This window comes from Engystomops pustulosus, chromosome 6, assembly GCF_040894005.1.
Source record: "Engystomops pustulosus chromosome 6, aEngPut4.maternal, whole genome shotgun sequence".
Taxonomy (NCBI): domain Eukaryota; kingdom Metazoa; phylum Chordata; class Amphibia; order Anura; family Leptodactylidae; genus Engystomops; species Engystomops pustulosus.
Window position 1 is genome coordinate 171,023,303 of NC_092416.1, and position 12,434 is coordinate 171,035,736.

General features: G+C 44.8%; 1 protein-coding gene across 1 annotated transcript in view; it reads right to left on the reverse strand.

Moving 5' to 3' along the window:
• The window catches only part of ACSF2 (acyl-CoA synthetase family member 2), a 44,495-nt gene extending 32,063 nt beyond the window's left edge, over nt 1-12,432 (reverse strand). The window contains exons 1-5 of the mRNA XM_072112375.1: nt 12,276-12,432; nt 3,687-3,882; nt 1,554-1,682; nt 1,411-1,464; nt 701-819 (exon numbers count right to left, since the gene is read on the reverse strand). Coding sequence (XP_071968476.1) covers nt 701-819; nt 1,411-1,464; nt 1,554-1,682; nt 3,687-3,882; nt 12,276-12,358 — 581 coding nt within the window. The 5' untranslated portion in view covers nt 12,359-12,432. The remainder of the gene's footprint in view (nt 1-700; nt 820-1,410; nt 1,465-1,553; nt 1,683-3,686; nt 3,883-12,275) is intronic.
• Nucleotides 12,433-12,434: the final 2 nt, after the last annotated feature.

Here is a 12,434-nt window from a genome sequence, read left to right on the forward strand (position 1 = left end):
CCTGTACTCCTGCGGTGGTGCACCCCTATAATACTGTGGTGGTGTGCTCCTGTACTCCTGCGGTGGTGGACCCCTGTAATACTGCGGTGGTGCGCCCCTGTACTCCTGCGGTGGTGCACCCCTGTACTCCTGCGGTGGTGCACCCCTATAATACTGCGGTGGCGCGCCCCTGCACTCCTGCGGTGGTGCACCCCTATAATACTGTGGTGGTGTGCTCCTGTACTCCTGCGGTGGTGGACCCCTGTAATACTGCGGTGGTGCGCCCCTGTACTCCTGCGGTGGTGCACCCCTGTACTCCTGCGGTGGTGCACCCCTGTACTCCTGCGGTGGTGCACCCCTGTACTCCTGCGGTGGTGCACCCCTGTACTCCTGCGGTGGTGCACCCCTGTACTCCTGCGGTGGTGCACCCCTGTACTCCTGCGGCGGCGCGCCCCTATTATCTTTCAGTGGTCGGGTTACCATGGATTGGGCTCATATATGGTCAATAAGATTGAGATCTGAGGAATTTGGAGTCCAAGTCATGTGCTTCCATCCACAGTATTACTGCTCCATCTGCTGTCCAAAAAGTTACTGCTACGTCTGTTACTGCTGCTGGAAGTGATGCTCTGTAGGGGAACCCTGGGACCCGGCATCATGTGGATGTTACAATACCAGCAATACCATTACCGTACAAACCCCACACGCAGTACAACGCACTCACGATTTGCTCTTGATCCCTCCCGCTGGAGAATGATCGATCTCTGGACAAATTTTCTTCAGAATGTCATAGTATCGCTGCGTCTTAAACTGTGAAGGGAAGATGAGGGCAGAACAGCCGACCTGCAAGGCACACACAGCAACGATGTGATCCACGGATTATGTATACATTGTATCACTGCAATATGAAAGGTAAAGAATAATCCACTGCTACCGACCATGTGGATACACAGCAACCTGTATGTCCACCTTCAGGGTGCGTTCACACGCGGCAGTAACACATGAGAACCGCTGAGAAGAGGAGATTCGCCCGATTACATAGCTGTTAACATTACATTTACAAAAACACATGTGTTAACATGGTGTTAAAAAACACATGCGATAACGCATGTGCTTTGTAAACACAATGTCAACAGCTATGTAATCAGGCAAATCTCCTCTTCCCAGCTGTTGAAAACGCATGCGTTACTGCCGTGTGTGAACGCACCCTGAAGCACCACCAGGAAAACACTTAGGTTACTGTTCCACTTGTGGCGTTTTGAACCCGTTTTTGGGACATTTTTAAGCAGTCCGTTATAAAACGCATGCATTTTTGAAGACGCATCCTTTTTTTTAAAACGCATCAGTTTTTGACAGTTTTTTCCAGTTATAATAATGAGGATAATTGGAAAACGGACAAAAACGGTCCAAAACGCATAGAGAAGTCTCTCGTACCTTTCTCAGCACATACTCCAGCTCGTTGGCTTGATACGCTGGATTCACAGACACCTGGAAAGAGCAACAAAGCCATTATACATGGAAAAGAAATACAAGTGTGAATAGGTCCGAGTATCACTGAGGATACGACCCTTTCTTACCAAAATCAGTCCGGCCTGAGCTGTTGCATACTGCGTAACGACCCATTCATAGGAATTGGGCCCCCACATGCCCACGCGTTCTCCTCTCTTTAAGCCCAGAGCTACGAGCCCGGCAGCGAGGGTCTCTACCTGAGGACAGAGAGCAGGCAGTGAGGTCACCATAATCTCTATAAACATGGATAATACACACACAACAACAGCAAGGTCTATTCTTGGAGGCTTTATGGAATTTTTCAAGAAGGATTTTTAAAAAGCAGGGAACGTGATACAGTGGGGCAGATTTACTTACCCGTCCGGAGGAGTTCCCGAAAGTGCATTGTCCAACAATACACTAATATGTGCGCCCGATATCCAACACAAGTTCACCATCTTCTTCCTGGTGCATCTAAGTGCATTGGTTGCGACACAATTTTAATCTTAAATTCCGTGCTCAGTCCGAATCAGTCGGATCCTCCGGCGACCGCCCCCCCCCCCCCCCCCGATTTCTGTCGCATGAAAGCCAGCACAGCTGTAACAAAATCCGATCCCGTTTGACACAATCCCCTTCTAAATACCTGTCACTATGGCGTATAAGCCCCATTGTGTCACCTAATAAATTACCTCTAGTGCTACTGTTCTACAGGTAAGTGCCAGTCTCTATTTTCTTCTCATCAGTATAAAAAGCTGGCTGCAGATAGGACACTATGTACAATCTGCTCAGCTCATCCTGCTCTATAACATGCTGACTGCAGATAGGACACTATGTACAATCTGCTCAGCTCCTCCTGCTCTATAACAAGCTGACTGCAGATAGGACACTATGTACAACCTGCTCAGCTTCTCTTGTTCTATAACATTCTGCCTGCAGATAGGACACTATACATAGTGTCCTATCTGCAGGCAGCATGTTATTGAGCAGAAGGAGTTGAGCAGATTGTACATAGTGTCCTATCTGCAGGCAGAATGTTATAGAACAAGAGAAGCTGAGCAGGTTGTACATAGTGTCCTATCTGCAGTCAGCTTGTTATAGAGCAGGAGGAGCTGAGCAGATTATACATAGTGTCCCATCTGCAGGCAGCATGTTATTGAGCAGAAGGAGTTGAGCAGATTGTACATAATCTGCAGATAGGACACTATGTACAACCTGTTCAGCTCCTCCTGCTCTATAACATTCTGCCTGTAGATAGGACACTATGTACAATCTACTCAGCTCCTCCTGCTCTATAACATGCTGCCTGCAGATAGGACACTATGTACAATCTGCTCCGCTCCCCCTGATCTCTAACATGCTCCCTGCAGATAGGACACTATGTACAATATGCTCAGCTCCTCCTGGTTTATAATACACTAGTAGTAGATCCACTAGCATGTTAATGTTACGGGTTCACTTTAAAACATAATACACAACCGCTTCAAATCCCATTTTCATGCCGCACCCTCTAGTTCTAGGTAACTGGTAAGTGAGATAAGTAACGATATATAAGGAGATATGTAACGTCGGTTTACTGGCTTGTGTTTGCTATGTCCTTGTGAGTACAGAACCTGTGCAGGGGGCTAAAGTTTCATACACTCCATCATCTCCTGGCACCTACATTAAGCTGGGCACATGGAGCCCCGATGTGTGGGACCCCATGATTATTACTCCACATGTTTATGAAGCTGAATGCTTCTGCTTTATGGCTCCAATAAGTGGATATTACACAAGAATAAACAACCTGCCAAATCAGCTCTGTCCTGCTGCCAGCTCTCTCCGCTGGCACCATGACAGCCCAGTTTAATTCATGTTGTATGGAACGAATTGCCTGCTGCATTCCTGACTTCCTCTATGGATTCTCACCTTAAATGACCGAGGGAAGTCACAGACACGCCCCCTCCATTGCCCCGGTCCAGGGTAATGGATCTGGGTCCTTGTATGTGACTTACAGGAATCCATCCTCCTTGAAGAAATCAGCATATGTGACGTCTTGACCAATCCATCTGTTCACGTGTAACAACAGCGGTCAGGGATTGACCCCGATGTCACCACAGACCACCCATCTGACGTTAGAGGCACTGAGGACACCGTTTCCTTCAATTCACCCCTACCCAAATACTGTCCCTGCCGAAGCTGAAAACCCCTTTACAATACCCCTCATCTCTCTCTAGGTCACATACGTCTTTAGTGAGTTGGCTGAAGGTTTTCCGGGTAGCGGTATGGACAACGACCACGGCCTCCTCATCGGGTATGCGCTCGGTGGTGTCCCATAGGCACTGCTGCACAGTCCTGCTGGACAGTGGCATATCGCTGGTTCCATGCACATAGCTGGTGGAGGTGACGGGTCTGGGTGGCGGGGTGTCTCTGAGCAGGCGGCTGTGAATACAAATTATAAGGTATTAATCTATGAGTATAATTTTTATGTAGAGTTTGTTTTGGCAGTGAACATTTAAACAAATAAAGTTTGTTTAAAAACAAGAAACAGCGGGATAAGAGGTTTTTCGTAACTTTCATTCATTCGTTGGATGCGGTGTAGGCGGCATAGCATCGAAAAGCTGCAACGGGGTTTTATTGTAGATATTGGTGCAGGTTATAATAGTGGATCCTAAGGATATACCGTAACATACCTTGAAATTGTAAAAAAATTGTCAAAAACTGCGGCAAATAGTCAATTAAAGGACACCTGTCATCAGGTCTGTGTCACTAGTCCTGTCACCACTACCTGTTGGAGCAGCTCACGAGGATCCCATCCCAGCCTTTATCTAGTCATTTCATACATTATTCATTGTAAAATCATCTATTCTTTATCATGTAAATGAGGCTGGTCACATGGTCAGAGGCAGTGATGTCACCGCTGTTACCCCTCCCCTCTCCTCCCCCTGCTCAGGCCTGTGTGTAATGTATAGTAAAGCATTGCTGGTGTGTGTGCTGCATCTGCTGACATGCTGCATCCTCCTAATACACAGAGACACAGACATCAGCTACACAAGTACCTGACATGTTCTGCTACATCATGGCTGCAGCCTGGAGCTGCTGTATCTCTCCTATACACACACAGGCTGCATGAGGCGTGGCCACCAGCAAGCACATGGAGCAGCCTTTACAGCATTATACAGGCTGTCAGTCAAGCACTGGGGGTGTGGCTGTGCCTCCCACTCATGAATAAGCTGGACAGCTTGAATATGCTAATGACTCATTGGACATTTCACAGGTCATTTGCATACAGCTTTAGGACCTCATTGCTTAGGTTTACAGGCATGTAGAGGGACAATGAAGGGATAGAGGCAATGCTCTCTAATGGCAGTTTATGAAAATCTATTTAGATTAGGGGGGTTATTTTGCATGACGGGTTCTCTTTAAGTCAATGTAAAAAAAAAAGTTGATGTTCTGTATTCTGTAGTGTATAATCCAAAAAGTCTGCGGGGTGTAAAGAACGTCAAACTTAGGTTAAATTTGGGTTATTTTTGACCTATTCCAGTCTACGAATATGCCTTCATAGACAATTTTTTGTAACATAAACAGCCCCTAAAGAACAAAATTTAACTAGAACAAAGCCACTTGTCAGGATCCTGACTAGAGATGGCCGGACCCGACATTCAATTTCAAGTTTGGCCGCCTGAGCCAGACACTTTGCCGAATTAGCAGCCAAACAGCCCCTGGCCCATTATAGCCAAGGCTAGCTGTATGGGGTGCCTATTTACCGGATGGCTGTTCTACAGCCAATCCGGCAATATGTCTAGGTCAGGGGGCCTAAACCAAACTCATCTCTAAACCTGACACAAACTCCCCTACCTCAGCCTCCCCCAGGCCTGTCACACACAATACATAAGATGGCGGCCGGTGTGATACATGATATGCTTGTTACGGCCTGCACGCCCCAAGGCTGCCTGTACCAAGATGGCGGCGGTTGTCAACACAGGACACAGAACATTATTGTATATCCACTCGAGAGAACATTGATTTTATGTTGGGGGTCCCTTTAATTCAAATAAAATGAGAGATGACAGAAAACAAATCCTTGATATTATTATCACCGGTGACCTAAAAATACCCTGATCTATTTCCCAGAAAGACCCTGACACCAGTGCACAGGCCTCCACAGAGAGCTAGTGGTATCATTTTTACTCATTAATATCATGTACAGCCGGTCCCCTACTTAAGAACAGTCGACTTACATCCGACTCCTTATGACAACCCAACATTTTTAAAATCCAATTGTCACAGAGACCAAAAAAGTTCTGGCTGGGATTACAATGATAAAATATACAGTTCCGACTTACATACAAATTCAGCTTAGGCTACAGTCACACACATGTATGGGGGACGTATATACGGCCGATATACGTCCCCCATACACTCCTATGGGCTCACGGCCCTGTACGGGAGCGGTACGGTGCAGCACACATGCGGCACCGTACCGCTCCTTAGCCCGGGAAAAGATAGGACATGTCCTTTCTTTACCCGTGATACGGCGTCGTGCGCTGTATCTTCCTATGGAGAGGGGCGGGGGTGAGCAGCGCTCATCCCCCGCTCCTCTCCCCGGCGCCGATGTATGCCTACAGTACGGCGACATACAAACCTACAGACCCTATCTTATATGTAACCCGGGGACTGCCTGTACTGAGTATTTTACTCTATTAAAAGGGACTCTCTGACCAGAAAGCAATGGCTGACTACACATTAGACATGACTGGTCAATATACCAGAGTCCCGATTCTACAACGGGAGCCTCTGTTGATTTATTTACCAGCCCTGTGAGTATTCACTAAAATGGCCGCCGACATCTGTAGAGAAACTTCCTCTAGGTCACAGACACAGCCCTCCTTTATCTCTAGTCAAAGAAGTAAACAGAGACATGACAGTGGGCGGCCATTTTGGAAAGACCCTGACAAGGGCGGTAAATTAACAGAACATTTGCGCATTTGGTATGTCATCAATGATTGATGATTGATATATACCGTAGTTACATTTTGGTTTCTATACTCATTATTTGTCATATTATAGATAAAAATCTAATCGATTTCTCATCGGATCACTTCAGGCTTGTGGTTCTGTGAGAAACAGAACCAGAGACTAAAGAAATAGCTGGAAATGTGAGCTGCAAATAAAGATCCAGTTCCCGCGGCCTGCATCTCTGGTTCTGTAGCGGACAGAACCAAAAGTCATATGGTGTCTGAAAGAGAAGATTCTTATCTTTACTATAAAACAAAGAACATGTTTGTAGGTGCTATAGAACTGAAGATAAGAATGACTGAAATTATGCTACCCCTGCAACCTCTAAACTTGACTTATCTCAGGAAAAATATGACTCTGCTCTGCTCATTTTCACTGAATTCCTACAAACCCTGTTAAGACAAAAGGAAAAATTTAAAAAAATTCTCCATATATCCTGTGACTGAACATACACTTTAAACCATTGATTCTAGTACACAACTGCTCTACTCCCCAGGAACAAGTGTTTAATAAAGAACATAAAAAAGAGCCAATTACACCTCTGACATTTGGCAGGACGGCGCTCCGACAAGCAGTGACTAAGCAAAGGATTAATTAACTTCTCCACCTGTCATTAATATTTCACTTATTCCTAGAGAAAGGATGATTTATTACTGGATTGTAAACGTTTACTCCGTCTAACAGCTGGAACATCAAATATAATGATTTCTAGAAGTTCCCCTCTATTAAACCGGTCACAGGTGCGTGGCCTTCCGGGCAATAGATATTTTTGATCTTTCCTTAAAATATATTTTAAGATTGGTGAAGATAAGACAACAGAAGAGTGTACCAAGAATAGCGCCGTACATGGTATAGTGGTTGTGCTTGGTATTGCAGCTTCATCCATTCATTTGAATTGAACCAGCACATTTGACCAATTGATGTGCTGCTTAGTAGGTGCTGAGTGGTTAGATATGGATGACTAAATCTAAGGATAGGTGATACATCCCCTACCGATCAGCTGTTGGAAGCAATGACAGCACATAGTTGTGTTGTCTGTTGGCAATTCAGTCCTATACAACTAAATGGGGCTGAGCTGCAATACCAAATACAGCCACTATACAACGTAGTGCGCTGTGCTAGCTAGAAAGTGAGTGCCATGGACTCTTACCATCTGATCCCAGTCAATTCCTATATATTTCTATAATAACAATTTAGAGATAGAAGACGATCTGTCCTGTAAAGCTATGGGAGGGAGTTGTGGGCATGCTCTGTGACCTGTACAGAGGTAATTTTAGGAAGGGGCAGCAAGATAAACAGCAAGATAAAGTGTGTGTTTAAATTATATATGAAAAACTTGTGTGTCCATAAAAGATTTTTAGACATTGAGATTCAACCTTTTCAGAAATAAGAGGTGATCTCTACAGAACAGGAAGGATCAGCCTATTCGGTGGCTAGGTGGTCAATATGAAAACTGCAATCTTTGAAATGTTTCTTTTTTCGCAGAAATCCAACATACTGTTACATCTTCCCTCCCCTATCTGCACGGTAGGGTGGAGGATGTGCTGAGATGTCAGTTCACGCAGTTTTTGGTAGTGTGAACACTGGTGTATTTCTTTCCATGTCAATCTTGATTGAATCTGCATCAGACCTGTCAGTCTCCTACAGCTCTGCTCCGATTCATCAATAGTTAACCCGCTGTTACCGACAGACTCCCCCTCCACTCACAATGCTACTTTCCTGTTCTGGTCCAATCACTTCCTGGGCTTGGGACTTTGACATCACATAATGGGGCACATTTACTTACAGGGTCACCAGATATTACAAAAAGTGTATTGTCCGAGAATGCACTATGCTGCGATTCACTAAGATCACGCGCCCGATATCCTGCATGTGTCGCTTCCCCGCTCAGGTCCAACAGAGTTCACCAGACTGAGTTCGCTCGGTCCGAATCGGCCGGATTGGCTGACGGCACGTCCCCTACATTGTATCGCTTGGGAGACAGGGGAGCTGCGCCACAAAAAGGGTTGCGTGCGACACAATCCTAGCGCACACTTCTTAAATACCTGTGCAAGCCGTTTAAGCCCTGAAAATGTGTGTGCGACCCTTAGTAAATAAGCCCCATTAGATCTGTCTGACATAAGTTCTTTGCCCGCTGTAGTGTTAGTACTTAGTAAGCTCCTGGTAATCCTCTTATTTTGCTCGTATTCAGACTATCCTTTTGCCTTGTGATTCTGTCAGTTGGTTCTAACATGGCTCTGCTGACTATTCTTGTTTGTATTGTCTTGTCTTGGTTTATGTGTTTTGCACTTTGTTGCAGGAAGGGAACGTCGACTAGTTGTCCCTTTGAACTTAGGGTAAGTGAGGCAGTCAGGCAGGGACAGCAAAAATCATGAGAGCCTGCTTTACATATACATTAAAGGGCAATTGATTTTAAAAACTTTATCTGTAGGTTTATAGAGGTATGACTTTTCTGTAAGTTGTTTTGCTTTCATTTTTTAATGTTCTTGGCTAACTGGAGACTTGACCTCATACTGTGCCAAATAAAGAAAGTAACAAAATCTCCTCAGCAATGTATGAAAATATCAGGCCACAATATTACTACCTTATTGACTATAGTCCTGGGCTCTCCTCGGCTAACCTCTGACCTACTCATCTTACCAGTCTGTAAGCCTCGTCTAATATCTCTTCCCGCTACTAGAAAGCTTCCTGTCCAGAAATCCGATTTCTGCCCGAAATCAGATAAATAGATGCAGAAAACCTGGATTTTTACTTAGCACTAAACTAAAGCATGTGTCTAAGGGAATCCCAGGTATTCGCCCTTTAACCCCAGTAGAGAGATCCCGTATTCACCCTTTAACCCCAGCTGAGAGATCCTGTATTTGCCCTTTAACCCCAGTTGATAGATCCCGACTTAGCCATACACATCCACAGAACTTCTGAGTTCAGATTATAAGACCCTTTTAGGAGACTTCCACCAGGGTCTAAGCACTAAACTATGTATGGCCTTCGTATAGAGTTTCTTTATTGTCTTACTTTATTATTTACCTTCTTAGACTTCACTCCAGCTTTACTAGAGCCCGGTGTTTTACTGGCATTGAGTAGAATATGTTTATTGCTGCAATTTACCCCAGAAATAGGAACAGGTCAAATAAATGTAAACTTGGTCAAAGTCCTCCTAACGTCTTCTAAGAATGACCTACACTACATCAGTACTAATTTTATGTTTCTTATTCCCTGTGTAATATAATCTTACAAAACTGCTGGAGGACAAGCCCAATGCTAGAGTAGATAGTCTTGGGAGGGAAGGGGGGAATATTTCTTGTCAAGGAGACCTTCTATTGCTTCTAAAACCCAAAATTGTCACCTTGTTTACTTTGTAAACAAGGTGCTTCTCCAAAAGTAGGACGATTCCTAAAAAAAACTGTCTACGACCCTCAAAGCTTTGGGTGTGTAAAAATGTGAACAAGTCTAGATTCCATCACAGACCTTCACCGAAAGTAAGAAGGTCCTTCAAGAATCAACACCTTGATGTGTTAAGAAGAGAACAACTGAAATTCTATCATTGTCCTTCTCCAAAAGTTGTAAGGTCCTTCAAATACTGTCTCCAACCTATAAAGCCTTGGTGTGTAAAAAAGTGAACAAGGTAGAGTTTAGCGCCAACCTTTACAAAAAGTAGGAGGGTTCCTCAAAAACTGTATACAACCTTCATAGCCTCGGTGTGTAAAATAGTGAACAATTGTAGATCACATCACAGATCTTCTCCAAAGGTAGGAAGGTCCCTCATAGACGGTCTTCAACCCTCTTGGCACATATGATGTCACCAATGTTTTTATAGCTGAAGTGCCGTTCCTCAGCAACAACCAAAACATATTTGTTCAGGCCCTTATCACCGCAACATTTGGAACGATTCACCAGGAGAATAAGAAGGATTCTCCTCTGGGTAATTATGATGGAAGGCTCATCATTATTTATACAATGGTCTAAGCTCGTCTGGCTTCTCCTAGAGTATTCAAAAGGTTCCCTTTTTTTAGGATACTGGAAATGTGTGGGAGTCAGACAACCCCAAACTAAAAAACTTTTGCGTACAAGTAAATGTTTTGCATCTTTAAACGAGATCTACCACCAGGATGAAGGATTGTAAAGCAAGCACACTGACATGCTGGTGTGCGCCCCCTCTGCCAGGATCTGCTCATCTTTAAGCTTCTTATACCTTTTTTTTTTTAAGAAATAAAGGTTTTAAAAATTATGCAAATGAGCCTAAGGGGCTCCAAGTTCCATTGACATCTATGGAGCCTGGAGCCCCTCAGGTTTATTTGCATAATTTTTAAAACCTTTTTTTTTTTTAATAAAACAAGGTACTAAGAAGCTAAACGGAGAGCCAATCCTGTCAGAGGGGGCACACACCAGTATGTCAGCGTGCTTGGTGTACAATCCTTCATCCTGGTGGCAGATGTCCTTTAAATACCCACCAGAACCTAAATTCTACATAATCGCGAGTGTAGACTTGTACTAGTGCCATGGCTACTTGCTAGGGAAGTCAATTTGCCAAATTAGCTGTTTGGCCACCAACGCAACCATTGGGTCCGCTAATCTCTATCTCTGACCACTCCCTGATGAGGATGGTACGCAATCCTGCTCTGTATTCTGGAATGTCCCACACCCTAACGTCACTGTATATTATTGAGTCACGTCCCCATCATGAGTCCCATGAGTGACCTTCTGGAGATGAGTGGACCCAATGGTTATGTTCGGCGTTCACCCCCTCCCCTGGCCAATCAATGCCATGGCTAGTTGTTAGGGGTGTCAATTTGCCTAATTGGCTATTTGCCCACCAATCCGGCAATATGTCCGGGTCAGGCTTCTGAACCCAAATGACCACTGGGTCTCCTCAACTATATCCATGAGCAGTATTTTTCAGTTCCACTCCCTAATGAGGATGGTACAAAATCCTGCCCCGTATTCTGGGATGACCAACCCCCTACTGTCACTAGAAAATATTGCTTCACACCCCCATTATGACCAGTATTTTTGAGTCCCGTCCTATCATGACTGATATTTTTAAGTCCCGCCTCCTATCGTGATCAGTATTTTTAAGACCCACCCCACATGATGACCAGTATTTTTGAGTCCCACCTCACATTATGACCAGTATTTTTTGGGTCTCGGCCCATCATGACCAATGTTTTTGATTCCCCCCTCCTATCATGACCATTATTTTTGAGTCCCACTCTATCATGATCGATATTTTTAAGTCCCACCCCACATCATGACCAGTATTTTTTTAAATCTCGCCCTATCATGAGCGATATTTTTGATACCCCCTCCTATCGTAACCAATATTTTTAAGTCCCATCACCACATCATAATCAGTATTTTGGAGTCCCCCTTCCTATCGTAACCAGGATGGTCCATTCTCCTGCCCCCTCTTATGGGTGGCCCCACACCCTATTATGATTGGTGATATTTATCAGTCCCCGCCGTGTAGCAGGAATTTTTGATGTAAAAAAGTGACAATCCTCTGCAAAGCAACATTTTTAATGCATCTTTAATTCTTCTCGATGCACTGGTGTCCGGCTGTTATTTAGAAAGGAATGTCGTTCCCAAAATCTCTTAATTTTAAGCAGTTTTTGCAGCAGAGACATAACCCAGCTGTGTAATGTTCCTATCATGGTCAGGATCATGCCCCTTCTGTGCCAGCTGTTGTGTCCTGTGCATAGCCCACACCCTGCTGCCCCACACATCTACATATAACACTACACCTAAACAACTCCATACATGTACTGCAATGCATGCTACAGTATACAATCCAGGCTCTGCCAGCACTGACCCCTTACCTTCCCAGGTGAATACCCCGACACCACACCCTCTTCACCCCAACAGTCCGGGCCAGGACCTGCACCAACCCCAGGGGCGCCATCGCACCGAGCACAACAAGTTATCCGCGCGACGCTCCTGCCGGGACCTTTAATTAAGCCACGCCCACCGCCAAACCC